Genomic DNA, 13,040 nt, shown 5'->3' on the forward strand with positions numbered 1-13,040 from the left:
TTCATCCCACGGTCAGCGATCGGCATCTCGACGAGCCCCGGTTGGGACTCGCCTCTGCGGGGCCCTTTTACTCTCCTAGTCGCCTCGTGCTCAATTTTTCTTGATCCTTCATCTGACTTAAGGCTGTGTGGGCCTTTTTCCCGTTCGAACAGAAGCTCCCCCCTCGCCTTATTAATTCTCCTCGTCCCCCTTCGTTCCCTCCAGTCCCTCTTCCTCTTCCTCCTCTAGACCTTTTCCTCCGTCGTTCTCACCTCTTGTCACTGAAAATGACGGACACGACCAAGGGAAAGGATACGACGACGGAGCCCGTCCACTCCTCCTCCTCCGACGAGACTCCGTCCGTCGGGCTGGGGAAGTACCTTATCACACGCGTTCCAACGCTGGTCCCGCCGATGAACCCGGCGCCGAATCCTTTCAAGTCGTTGACTCTGCTGAACCGTCAGCAATGGCTCTTCTTCCTGGTGAGCTGCGACTCGCGCCGACGCTCGTATCGCATCCCCGACTAACCAACTTCTCTAGGTCGCCTTTTTCGGCTGGTCCTGGGATGCGTTTGATTTCTTCACGGTCTCACTGACTACCACCGAATTGGCCAAGGACTTCGATAAGTCTGTCTCCGAAATCACCTGGGGTATCACCCTCGTGCTGATGCTTCGGTCCGTGGGTGCCATCACCTTCGGTATCGCCTCGGATCGCTGGGGCCGGAAATGGCCCTTCGTGGTCAACAACCTCCTATTTATCGTGCTGGAGCTGGGAACCGGTTTCTGCCAAACATACCAGCAATTCCTCGCCTGCCGCGCTCTGTTCGGAATTGCCATGGGTGGTCTCTACGGAAACGCCGCGGCAACTGCGCTGGAGGATTGTCCCATGGAAGCACGTGGTATTGTCTCGGGTCTGCTCCAGCAAGGCTATGCGTTTGGCTACCTGCTGGCCACGGCGTTTGCGCGTGCCCTCGTGGGCACCACCTCTCACGGGTGGAGACCACTGTACTGGTTCGGCGCCTGTCCCCCCGTTCTGATTATTCTCTTCCGTCTGTGTCTCCCGGAAACCCAAACCTTCCGGCAGCGCCAGGCGACTCGGGAGGATGTGAGAGGCGGCGTAACGGGAACCTTCCTGACGGAAGGCAAAGTCGCAGTGAAACGACACTGGCTGTTGCTGATTTACCTCGTCCTGCTGATGGCGGGATTCAACTTCATGGTAAGCTCCCCTTCCCTGTCTGAAGGATGTAGGAGGGAGATCACTCTGCTAACCACCCTTGTCCGGTTTAGTCGCACGGATCCCAAGACCTCTACCCGACGATGTTGGAAAATCAGTTTGGCTTCTCGGAGAACGCGGTGACGGTGACGCAGGTCGTCGCAAACCTGGGCGCCCTGAGCGGCGGTACGCTGTGCGGATGGGCCAGTCAGATCTTCGGGCGTCGGTTCTCGATCATCGCGATCAGCATTGTCGGCGGCGCCCTGTTATACCCTTACACGTTCGTGACGAGCGAGAAGGTGATGGCGGCGGCGTTCTTCGAGCAGTTCTGCGTGCAGGGCGCGTGGGGAGTCATCCCCATCCATCTGATGGAGCTGTCGCCGGGGGCAATCCGCACGTTCGCGGTCGGGACGGCCTACCAGCTCGGCAACCTGGTCTCGTCGGCTAGTTCGACAATCGAGTCGACCATCGGCGAGCGGTTCCCGCTGCCGCCGACGGAGGAGGGCACCAAGCGGTACCAGTACGGCAAGGTGATTTGCATCTTCATGGGATGTGTGTATGCGTATACGATTATTGTCACGTTCTTCGGCCCCGAGCGACTGGGTCGGCAGTTTGATGTCGCCCACGACTCGGACATGGCGGAGGTGACGGCCCACCGGGGGACGACCCACGAGGGCACCAAGGGGGAGGAAGATCTGGAGAAGGGGACGGCGCAGCATGCGCAGTAATGATTACTATTTTACGGATATTTGGGTTGATATGAGCTACACATCTCAGGATGATGATAAGATATTGGAATAGGATGTAAATGTTTGTCCATGGTTGCATTGTGCACTTCATACGCCGGCACTGTACTGCGTATATACATCACGTGGTTACGACTGTGCGGTGGATGATTACTAACAATATGCACAATCAGTCCATGTCACAAGGTCAATAGGAACAGGAGATAATAACTGAACGGTTCCAGACGGCTCAGAATCTGCTTAATTGAACATGATGGAGATTGATCATGACATCACAACGGGGGTCTCTTCCTGGCCGAACACAGGGATGGAGGAAATCAACCACTTACGGAGGAGCCTAGCGACAGAGCGTTGAGCGGCGCAGATGTCGTCAACGAGAGGATGGAGTACGTACACCACCTTTATATACTCTGGGCTGGAATGGACCCCGCATGGGAGGGTCGAATCAGACGAGTCTCACGGCGTAACACGCGTGCTAGTGTCTTGTCTTACATCTGACAGACAGCAAGAGGATCCATAGCGGAGGGGGTACTGGATAGGGATAGGATCAGAGGATTACGTGCTCAGTCTTGCAGTGGCGTTTGTTGATGTCCTCCGACTACTGTAGGCCAGTGATACTATACAGGGACCCTATCTAGGAGTAGTAAGTAGTACCTTCCTGCGGAATACTGGTGCCAAGCCATTCCGGGTGCGGTGGATTCAGGGACTTGTCAGCATCCGCTCCATCATCATCATCAACCAACCTCAACCTCGTTAACTCCGAACTTCACCACTCCTCCCCTTCTCTCCCCTTCTCCTCTCCTCCTCTCCTCCTCTCGTCGATCTTCTCCTCCTCTCCAATCGCTTCTCTTCCTCGCGACCGTCCCGCCCCCCCATTCGGTCTGCCGCTCGTTCGTCCCTCTCTTCTCGGTCTCATTCCCTACCGCTCGGCTTTATTACGGCCAGGACACAGCAAGAAGGGTAAAAAAAGAAAATTTCCAGACAGACAGGGATCACTCCAACATACCCCTATACCTTTCGCTTCTCTTCCGTCGATTCCGCCTCCGAATCGGTCTTCTCCATTCCCTTTCGGCCCAGCCCGTCCTGGCCTTCTTTCCCCCCTAATCAGATCCCGCCGATTTTCTCTTCCCGATCCAACAGTTGCCGTACGTGCTGGATGAGTACTACAACATTCGCCTCTTCCAATGCACAGACGCTCGTCTGGCTCGCCTGTCGAGGACGACGCTGAAGATCCTTTGATCGCTCGAACTCCCTCCGAGCCCATCGGTCCCAATGCCGTCGAGCCGTCCGAAAGAGCGCGTCCGCAGGTAGCCCGCACTGGCACCAGTTTCGACCTGCGTCGAGACACCACCGGGGCCTCGACTCCGCGTTCTCGCAATTCGAGTACGTGGAGGACGCCGTCTTCCTCCTCGACCACTACTCTGCTCGCTCCCGATCCCCGTCCCTCCTCGGTCGTCATGCCGTTGGCCTCCCAGCGCCTCCCCGTCGAATCCTCCTCCCCCGACCCTCAATCTCGAACGCGACCCTCCCGCCTCCGCAGTCCGTGGCCATGCTCAATCCTGACAGCCCTCACCTCCCTCCTCGCCTCCCTCTTTCTCGTCGCCATCCTCCGCTCCTTCGCCGCCCGTCAGACCGGTGGAGATGGCTGCGGCATCCCCGTCATGAGCCCGGCCTTCCTTCACATGGCGGGGTTCGATACGGAGCACACGCGCTTTGCCAGCAAATACAACCTTTATCTCTACCGGGAACAAGGGGTGGATCCGTACAATCATGAAGACTTAGGGGTAAGCGTGAATCTTCGCTCGTCTCGTTGGTCGGGAGCTGACGTTCGCAGTTGAACGGTGCGCCGGTGCTTTTCTTGCCCGGAAATGCCGGTAGCTATCGACAGGTTCGATCCTTGGCCGCCGAAGCGTCGAGACACTACTTCGAAGTGGTGCGCCATGATCAGGAGCGTCTCCGGGGAGGAACCCGCAGTCTCGACTTTTTCATGATCGATTTCAACGAAGATATGGCCGCCTTCCATGGCCAGACCCTCCTCGACCAAGCCGAATATGTCAACGAAGCAGTAGCATACATTCTATCACTCTACCATGACCCGAAGCGGTCCCGAAGAGACCCTGAGCTTCCGGATCCCAGCTCCGTCATCATCATCGGTCATTCTATGGGCGGCATTGTCGCGCGCACCACCCTAACCATGTCGAATTATCAGGCCAATTCAGTCAACACCATCGTCACCATGTCCGCGCCCCATGCCAAACCTCCTGTCTCCTTCGAGTCCGATGTCGTTCACACCTACAAACAAATCAACGACTATTGGCGCGAGGCCTACTCCCAGACCTGGGCCAACAACAACCCTCTGTGGCATGTCACGCTCATCTCCATCGCCGGCGGTTCCCGTGATACCGTTGTGCCGTCCGACTATGCGAGTATCTCGTCCCTCGTTCCGGAGACGCATGGCTTCACCGTATTCACCTCGACCATCCCCGACGTGTGGATTGGCATGGACCATCTGTCCATCACTTGGTGCGACCAATTCCGAAAGGCCATCATCAAATCCCTGTTTGAGATCGTCGATGTTCGGCGTGCCAGCCAGACGAAGCCAAGAGCAGAGCGGATGCGGGTTTTCAAGAAGTGGTACTTGACGGGATTGGAGCCGATTGCGGAGAGGACTCTACCCCAGAAAGGTATGTTTCCAAAGGCATGTTTGTGACCATCACTGACCAACTCGCGCAGAACCCAATACGCTCCTGACGTTGGAGGATCAATCAAACACTATACTTCCGCAGGGCCAGCGCCTCATTCTTCGGGAACTCGGCCACCGCAGAACCCCCAATGTCCACTTGCTGCCTGTCCCTCCCCAGGGAGTGGCCGGAAAGAAATTCACCCTCCTGACAAACCAACAATTCGATAAAACAGGAGAACAGGGAACCTTGGAAGTTCTGTTCTGCAGTGTTTTCCCACCGCAAAACGGAAAGTATTCGACCGTGTTCTCGATGAATATGGACTTCTCCGGAGGCAACATCGGTTCAACTCGTCTTGCATGCAAGAATGCCGCCGAGGACACGATTCACCTACCGGCTTCAACGCACTTCTCTAAACATGCCTACGACCGAGACGAGCCTTTTTCCTATCTGCAGTACGACTTGGAGGATCTAGCCGAACATCAGTTTGTGGCCGTCGTCGATAAGGCACAGTCCCCCACCAAGGGTTGGCTATTGGCCGAGTTCTCTGACAGTTCCGACGCTGTGATCCGAGCTCGTGTCGGCTTGGGTGGTCTACTCAGTGCTGGATTGAAGATGAGACTCCCGGCAAACCGCCCCATGCTGACCGAAGTGAAGATCCCTGCTCTATACTCTAGTTTGTTGGATTACAATCTCAAAATCATCCGACGCACCCACAGCGGCCAACCGGAACTTTTCGCTCCCCTGTTGCGGCAATCCATCCCAGATCCTCACGAGTCCAAATTTTTCGTTAACGTGAAGAATGTGAACGTGAATCTGCACGGGGTGGCGCCGTTTATGCCTCCGCCACTTCGCGAACAGGCGGCCTTGGGCGGCGTGTCGTTCCAGTTATGGACAGACCCGAGCTGCGACTCGACAGTGGATATTTCCCTGTCTGTGGACATCACAAGCAGTCTAGGCGAGCTCGTGATGCGGTATCGTACTGTCTTCGCCGCGTTCCCAGTCCTTGTTGTCGCGCTTGTCCTCCGTAAGCAGTTCCAGGTGTACGACCAGACGGGGTACTTTATCACCTTCACGGAGGGCCTGGACAGCGCGCTACGGTCATCTCTGCCTATGTTGCTCCTCGCCATGTCCCTTTTGGCCTCATCTCTAGCAACGTCCAGCCGGCTGCCACCCCGAGATGATCCATTCCACTGGCCACTGAACTCGACCGAGTCTCCAATTGACTTTACCAAGAACGACCTTCTCTTAGGGTCACAAGATGCCTTCTTCTGGTTCCTAGTGCCTCTTTTTGGATTGATCTGCGTGGGAGTCTGTGTTATTCTCAATTACATCGCGCTGATTCTTCTGTCTGTTCTTGCTTTCTTATATGGCATTTTCAAGAGCAAGTCGGGCTACATCAAGCGCGACGAGAAAAGGTAAGGATTTTTCATTCCAGCTCACAGAGTATACACTAACAGATACAGCAATCTGCCGATGTTCTCGGCCCCTACGCCACGGAGACGCATGGTCAACACCGCGATCCTCCTGCTGCTGGTATCAACGACGATCCCATACCAGTTCGCCTATATGGTAGCCTGTATTGTGCAGCTGGCAACGTGTGTACGAGCACAATGGCACGCGAAGGAAACCGTATGTTCATTCCATACCCTTCACTCATCCTCAACTAACCGACGCAGAAATCCACGACCCATTACAACTTCTCCAACTACACACACTCCATCTTCATCTTAATGCTGTGGATCCTCCCGATTAACATCCTGGTCCTCTTGGTCTGGGCGCACAATCTGGTCGTCCACTGGTTCATGCCGTTCTCCTCGCATCATAATGTCTTGTCTATAATGCCTTTTATCCTTCTCGTCGAGGCCATGACCACCGGGACGATGATCCCCCGGGTCACCACACGGTATGTTCGATGGCACATACGCAGAGGACCACTATCTAACAATCGACAGGCTCAAATACATCACCTCGTCCATCCTCTTCTCCATCGCCATCTACGCGGCCGTCTACGGCGTCTCGTACGCCTACCTCCTCCATCACCTCGCCAACATCTTCGCCGCATGGCTCGTAGGCATCTACCTGTCGAGCAGCGGCCTCTCGGTCCGACGTCTCTGGCGGATCCTGGAAGGGGACGAAGGCAGCAGCAATGCCGAACCAGGCAGCATGAAGAAGAAGCCGTAACCATTTCTACGCTCTGATTATTTTTGTTTTATATTTTCCTTCTCTGTTGCATTTTCAGCTCGATCAGACCATGTCTATACGGAGTTCTGTCCTTTTGGCGGTGTTCAGAGTTTCCTTGCCAATCGGCTAGCTGTACAGGTTATTCCCCTTTGGGTACCTTATTTCCTTGAATCATTTCATCTCTTCGCATCGGATAGCTATTGTCCCTGTCCGATGGCCCTAGCCATGTTGAAGTCCCCTGTATATACGGTTTGGATCTGGATATAGATTTGTGCCAACTCACGTGCGCAGATAGAGGAGTTACAGGATACATAATATATGAGTTGAGAGGAACCAAGGAATGCTTCCTGCTGTATCGTAGTCTACCGCAGCGGGAGTACTCTTCATTTTTGGATCTTGATGTTGAGTAGCTGGATCACCGTATACCGCGGCTGGTTCGAAGGGATACTGGGACACGCTCAGCCCGCCGGGCGAGCACGCAACTACCAGTTCACCGGCCCGACCTTCACATCGCGGCGCGACAGCCTCTCAACCTCACGAGTCTTCTCCTCCCGCATGCGCCGCGCCTTCATGGCTTCCAACCGCTTCTTCCCGCCAAAGATCAACCGCGTGATCATATCAGCGGCCTGGCCGCGAGTCAACTGGTCGAAGCGGAGGGCCTCCTTGCGTAGCTTCTGCTGGTTCAGGAACGCAAGCTGCGAGCGGGTTGCCGGGTGACGACGCCAGGGCTGGTCGGCGACGATGTAGCGGGCCTCGAAGCGAGCCGCGGCAAAAGTGTCTGCGGCGTGGACGGCGGCCTCGAAGTCTGGGGTTGCGGCGACGGTGCGCGCACGTGTGTACTTGGTCGCTTCTGTGGTAGGACACTTGAATTTGGAGACGTGGCGGACGGTCCAGGACGGGTCGTTGTCGCCCGGCGAGTCGCTGTCCGCTTTCTCGATGGTGAGCCAGCCTGTGGCGTCGGAGAGGAGGTATCTGTCCGGGCCGACGCGGACCCAGCAGTGGCGGCTCAGCGAGCGGATGCGTTTCTCGGACTTGATGTCGTGGAGGAGGTCGTAGATGGTGTCGTATTTGGTGAAGGTGAGGCTGATGCCGTCGAGATCGTTTCCCGGCTCCGCCTCGTCGGGGGTTGGGTCGATTCCGATTTCGATTTCCTTCTGCTGGCGCTCGCGCAGGTCGTTGCCGTGGGCCGCGGCGAGGACTTCGTCCGGGTGCAGGCCGAACAAAGTCGGGGTGGAGAGCACGCCCGTGCCGAGGGTGGCGACCATGTCGATAATGTGGCAGTCGTGTTTGCCTGGGTGTAGACGCAGGCCGCGGCCGATCATCTGGATGAGGAGGTTACGGGAGCGGGTGGGGCGGGCGAGGAGGACGCAGTCGATGTTGGGGATGTCGGTGCCCTCGGTGAAGAGGCCGCAGTTGAGCAGGATGGGGAAGTGGTGGGCGCGAAAGGCGCGGAGCTGGGCGTCGCGGACGTCGCGGGGCGTGTTGGAGGTGATGTAGCGAGCGTCGATGCCGGCGGCGCGGAAGGCCTCGGTCAGCTGGCGGGTGTGGTCGATGTCGACGCAGAAGACGAGCGTGGATTTGCGGCCGGCCGCGTTGGCCAGCCAGGCGCGGACGGTGATTTCGTTGCTGCGCGGGGTGTTGACGGCGTGGGAAAGCGACTTGAGGGCGAAATCGCCGAAGCGGTCTTTGCGCACGCGCGACAGGTCAGCTTCGGACCGCACGGTCGTAAAGACCGCGTTTGCGAGCCACTTCTCGTCGATCATGTCCATGTAGTCTTTGTGGTAGACGATGTGGTCGATGGCGGCGCCGAGTTGGAGGCCGTCGGCTCGCGAGAAGGTCGCCGACACGCCGACGAGGATGGGTCGGTCTTTGCGCTGTTCCCCCTGGACATCCCCCAGTGAAGGCGTCAATTCCTGGTCCTGGTCGAGTTGGAGTTGGCGTTTGCGCTTGTCCTTGTCATCCAGACCGAAATACTCCAGCATGTCACGATAGGTGCGCGCGACGATATGGTGCGCCTCGTCGACGAGAATCAGTTTGAACCGGGAGGGGTCGAAGCGGGCGATGCGGTCCTTAGAGGTGAGACTGCGGATAGAGGCGATTATGATATCGGAAGAGACGTCAGCCTTGCTGTTACCCATTTCGATGGAGATGGTGCGGTCCGGATGGGCGCGACGACAGTGCTGTTCGGCCTGGTCGACCAGCTCGCGACGGTGGACGACAATCAAGGTCTTATCAGCGGAACTATTGCGAGGGGGGATGCGTCCAATGAGCTGTGTGAAGATGACCGTTTTACCGGCGCCAGTGGCGAGCGATATGCCCAGGCGTTGATGGCCTTGGAATATGTGGTTTAGCACGGCCTGGATGCATTCTTCCTGGTAGTCGCGGAGGACGACGGGTGATGATGCTGGGGTGAAGGCCGGTGGGGGTGTGAGGATTGGAGTAGGGGGTGCAGTAGTCGTGTTTAACCGACTCTGCAGCTGGTAGAACCTGGGTCTCCATGGAATGTGAGAGACCCTGGACCTGGTGATGGGCAGAAGACGCGCAATGGGAAAGAATCCCATTTTGCGGGGATGGTGTCATGTAGATGCCATGAGGTGGATTGTGTAAATGGTCATATTCTGCCAGCTGGGCTGCAATTACTCCGCTCAAAGTAATGAGTGGTATGACGCGTACAAGGAGAGTGATAGAAGTAGAACGGAAGAGAGTTGAAGTTGATGGAAGAATGCCAAGGCGCTTATGTAATGTGTATAGATTTGAGGACGACAACACCCATAGATCGTACATGGATAGATGGTGTCTATATCCTTTTTTTTTTTTTTTCAGACTCTAATTACATCCCATGTTTATATTTCAATCCACTGCTCTCAAATAGACTCCTGGGTCGGTTCCCATAGACAGAGTGAGGTAAAGTAACTACCTGGATATATATTAACATTATCCTGGCTACAACCAGCACACTTACCACCATTCTAGAAATCCAACACCTGGAAGCTCTGAAGTCTCACTTCAGCCTTCACCTTCTGAGGGTGATCGGTTGAGATCTCCAACTCTTCACATTCGGAGTCCTTGAAGAAGAACACTTTCTGCCCCGGAAGTAGGTCTTCCACGGTGACGTGCCAGCCCTTGGGAATGATAGTCGATTGGCAATCGCCGACCTCTGAGCCGGACCAGTAGCCGGTCGTGACGGTCCAGGCAGAAGCGAGAGGGAGGAGAACGAGGGCAGAAAACTTCATTGTCACTTGATACTTCTGGCTTATGTCAGGAAGAGAGACCGCCGATAAAGATAAATAAAGAAGGACAGAACCTACATGGTGGATGAGGCCATTTTATAGACAAAATAGATGTGGTCGTCCATGCAACCATCAGTATGTCTGCCTCTGGGGGTTAGATGCCTGTGAACATTCCTGGGAGCAATGTACGGGGCAAGAAGACGGTATGGTTATAATGTAAGGGGCAGTCAGCGGAATGAGGTTGCTAAGACTGAGATGCTCAAATTAGAGAGGTAGAGGCTTCTACAGTCTTGAAAGGGAGATGGGCATATATTATACTAAAATCCAAATAGAGAAAAAAACAAGAAAGATAAAAAGGAATCTCCCCGACTGGGAGTCGAACCCAGGTCTCCCGCGCTTGCTCCAATTGGTGACAAGCGGAAATCATAACCGTTAGACCATCGAGGAACTGTTGAGGATACTGCAGAATGATTGGTCTTATATTCCACTTGAACCCATGCAAACCATGCAAACCGTTATCAACCTTTCTGATCCATCAAAAAATCATGGAGCTTCATCTCATCCACTCGCTCACCCAGTGAGCCATGACCACCTAATCCACACGCAGAGTTTACGCAAGGGGATGTCCTTGGCCATCCTCTCCAGCCCATGTCTCTCGTGTGCAATCTACCCCGACCATGAGCACTTCCAGTCTTTACGGCCCCGAGGAAGACGACGAATTTAGACCTGCTATCGACATCTGCTCCGACCAAAGCCAACCCGCCGCAGCTCCCGCATCTGCGGTCCCGAGCACAAAAAGACGTCGAGCCAAAAAAAAGTCCCGTGAGGAAGTACTCCAGAAACTTTACACCTCGCTGCCCCCTCAGTTGATTGAGGCCTACTCGCATCTCCTTGCAGAGGAACAAGCCCACGACAATGCCGCCGCCGCCGACGACAACAATGCACCATCTGATCCTGCACTCAGCGGTATCGAGAACTGGAATGAAACGCAGCACGGAGTCGTGACCTGGACGCCGCGCGAGAAGGAAATTCTGCACACCCGGCTCGAGCGAACCGGCCCAAACGGCATCGCGGACATCGCTCGCGAGGTGGGCACCAAATCCGAGCTCGAAGTGCAGGAGTACCTTCGGCTCCTGCACCAGGGTCTCGAATATCAACACATCCGTGACCGGCAAGGTCGCACCGCTGTCTTCGGCGAGGTCCCCGCGGCGGCCGAAATCAGCTCGTCATGTTGCCGTGCGCTCGACAAGTACGCAGACCTGCTGTGTTTCGCGGAGATGCGCACGGCGGAAAACGAGGGACGGCGGAAACATCAGGGCCTGTGGATCCTCGATCGCGACACAACGAAGAAAGTGGAGGATCGACTCGAAGCACCGGCTGAGGATGAGGGGACCGGTGCCTTGCAGTCGAGCATCTTCCAGACCGTCCAGTTCTTCCACGTGAACAGTTGGCTGAAGCTTTCAGAACGGCTCTTTATGAATCCGGGCGGGGACCGACTCGACGATAACTGGACGAATGTGGCGTTTGCGGACGAAAGGCCGTCCATGACGGTGGATGCATTGGCCGATTTCTATGCCCTGGCAGTAAGTCTTACGCGACGGCTCGTGCAGTCGGCGCTGTTCTTTGCCATGGCGCGTCTGCGCAACATGCGTGAGACGGGGAATGAAAAAGCGCAGGTCGTGCGGTCTCGGGACGTGCGGACCGCGCTTGACGTGCTCAATATGAAACGTGATCGCTCCGACTACTGGGTCGGACTTGCGCGCCGGTGCAACCTGGAGGTGGCGGATTTGCGCCACCGCTTGGGATGGAAGCCAAGGTACATGACCTATGATGAAGTAGAGGGCGTTCTCTCCGGCGAGATCCCGTTGGAGACAGAGGCGGACACGAGGAGCTCTTCAAAACAGCGCCCGCGCATCCAGGCCGATGATGAGACCGATGTCGAGGACGTCTCGGACTATAGCAGCGAGGATGATCCTGAGCGGCCCTCCGAGCCCGCTGTGTTGTCCTCTCCGGTGGTATCATCGGACGAGGGAACCCCTTTGGACATTGAGGAAGAGCACGCGGAACAGGTGGATGAGCAGACCAGCCGACGTGAAGAGCGGCGTCTCTGGGAGATACTAGGAGAACCGGCCCCTACAGCTCTCGACCCCGAGATCAAGGACGAAGATGAGCAAGAATCGAAATCTAGACGGCCATTCGGCGAGCGCAGGACAAAGGAGGAATTCGTCAACTGGCGCGACAGGACCTTGTACCGAAGTGACTGGGAGGAATACGGCTATGAGGTGTTCGATCTGTATGAGGAAATGTCACAGAGTCGACGCAAGAGGCGGCGATTCGTGGCGTCTGGCTCCGAGCCCGTGGATGAAGGGAGGAAAGCCTTGTCTGAGGAATCACAAGAAGCTGCGGAAGCCTCAAGCCGAAACGAAAATGGTTACGAGACCATGGATATCGATCATGCCGAAGCAGAACTACCGGCCAACACATCTGCAGAACGCGAAGGCCAGCCACAAAACTCCTCGGACTCCAGTGCTGCGTCAGCGCACGATTCAGATGAATCGAACCACCCCCCTTTACAGCCCAAGCAACTCCGCAGAGTCCGAAAAGCGAACGACATTACCAAGGAAGAATCTAGTTCTAGCCAGGACGATTTGCTCCCACCAAATCGAGCGAATCCGCTCGTCAGAAAACAAAAATGAAACCCGCAACCGGTAGCTCGGATGACTGGTCACTGTTTCGGTTATATGCAAGATACCTGGCGTTGGAATTATGATGTAATGATATACCTGTGTTCTAAGAGGGTTTGCCTCGGTGTATTTGTACTTTGTTATATAGACTTCTAGCTTAATCATATAAACAGGCCTGTGGCGAAGAGAAGGATCTGGGATAAGAAGCATCTATCATGTAATAGCTGATATCTTCTCTGTGTGCCTACTAGGCTTCATCGAGGTATAGGCTGTAGTACTACTATAAGCGCTGGATCCAAGTAAGAGCAGCATGGCCGCCAGTCT

The 13,040-nt window shown here is 55.6% G+C and overlaps 5 protein-coding genes and 1 non-coding gene across 6 annotated transcripts; 3 read left to right on the forward strand and 3 right to left on the reverse strand.

The window, feature by feature from the left end:
- Positions 1–266: 266 nt before the first annotated feature.
- On the forward strand, positions 267–1,919 carry BDV59DRAFT_193664 (sugar transporter family protein; the record flags this gene model as incomplete). The annotated part of the gene is made up of 3 exons (XM_073692264.1): positions 267–461; positions 520–1,194; positions 1,266–1,919. The coding sequence occupies 3 exons, from the start codon at positions 267–269 to the stop codon at positions 1,917–1,919; spliced, it is 1,524 nt and encodes a 507-aa protein (XP_073547237.1).
- An 870-nt stretch (positions 1,920–2,789) lies between these two features.
- On the forward strand, positions 2,790–6,872 carry BDV59DRAFT_42632 (GPI inositol-deacylase). Its single transcript, XM_073696357.1, has 6 exons — positions 2,790–3,721; positions 3,772–4,621; positions 4,671–6,036; positions 6,085–6,250; positions 6,298–6,524; positions 6,574–6,872. Exons 1-6 carry the CDS (start codon positions 3,122–3,124, stop codon positions 6,800–6,802), a joined length of 3,438 nt encoding a protein of 1,145 aa, XP_073547238.1. The 5' UTR covers positions 2,790–3,121; the 3' UTR covers positions 6,803–6,872.
- Positions 6,873–7,200: 328 nt separating this feature from the next.
- On the reverse strand, positions 7,201–9,482 carry BDV59DRAFT_208237 (DEAD/DEAH box helicase). Its single transcript, XM_073695164.1, has one exon. The coding sequence runs from the start codon at positions 9,361–9,363 to the stop codon at positions 7,285–7,287; it is 2,079 nt and encodes a 692-aa protein (XP_073547239.1). The 5' UTR covers positions 9,364–9,482; the 3' UTR covers positions 7,201–7,284.
- Positions 9,483–9,609: 127 nt separating this feature from the next.
- On the reverse strand, positions 9,610–10,218 carry BDV59DRAFT_180035 (uncharacterized protein). Its single transcript, XM_073689994.1, has 3 exons — positions 10,111–10,218; positions 9,765–10,050; positions 9,610–9,719 (listed from the first exon to the last, which is right to left on the reverse strand). The coding sequence occupies exon 2, from the start codon at positions 10,033–10,035 to the stop codon at positions 9,772–9,774; it is 264 nt and encodes an 87-aa protein (XP_073547240.1). The 5' UTR covers positions 10,036–10,050; positions 10,111–10,218; the 3' UTR covers positions 9,610–9,719; positions 9,765–9,771.
- A 175-nt stretch (positions 10,219–10,393) lies between these two features.
- On the reverse strand, positions 10,394–10,479 carry BDV59DRAFT_t103. Its single transcript has one exon. It is a non-coding gene; the product is annotated as a tRNA-Asp (tRNA).
- A 127-nt stretch (positions 10,480–10,606) lies between these two features.
- Positions 10,607–12,892, forward strand: BDV59DRAFT_180036 (uncharacterized protein). The gene has a single exon (XM_073689995.1). It carries the CDS (start codon positions 10,710–10,712, stop codon positions 12,726–12,728), a length of 2,019 nt encoding a protein of 672 aa, XP_073547241.1. The 5' UTR covers positions 10,607–10,709; the 3' UTR covers positions 12,729–12,892.
- Positions 12,893–13,040: the final 148 nt, after the last annotated feature.

Source organism: Aspergillus ambiguus (genome assembly GCF_047715705.1).
Source record: "Aspergillus ambiguus strain CBS 117.58 unplaced genomic scaffold BDV59scaffold_19, whole genome shotgun sequence".
Classification (NCBI taxonomy): domain Eukaryota; kingdom Fungi; phylum Ascomycota; class Eurotiomycetes; order Eurotiales; family Aspergillaceae; genus Aspergillus; species Aspergillus ambiguus.

Excerpts from the sequence above, each read along its gene's own strand:
- BDV59DRAFT_42632 (XM_073696357.1), top strand. The coding sequence starts at position 3,122 with ATGCACAGACGCTCGTCTGGCTCGCCTGTCGAGGACGACGCTGAAGAT. Across the intron at positions 3,722-3,771 it reads ACAATCATGAAGACTTAGGG|TTGAACGGTGCGCCGGTGCT; the intron begins GTAAGCGTGAAT and ends TGACGTTCGCAG. Across the intron at positions 4,622-4,670 it reads GAGGACTCTACCCCAGAAAG|AACCCAATACGCTCCTGACG; the intron begins GTATGTTTCCAA and ends CAACTCGCGCAG.
- BDV59DRAFT_208237 (XM_073695164.1), bottom strand. The coding sequence starts at position 9,363 with ATGGGATTCTTTCCCATTGCGCGTCTTCTGCCCATCACCAGGTCCAGG.
- BDV59DRAFT_180035 (XM_073689994.1), bottom strand. The coding sequence starts at position 10,035 with ATGAAGTTTTCTGCCCTCGTTCTCCTCCCTCTCGCTTCTGCCTGGACC.
- BDV59DRAFT_180036 (XM_073689995.1), top strand. The coding sequence starts at position 10,710 with ATGAGCACTTCCAGTCTTTACGGCCCCGAGGAAGACGACGAATTTAGA.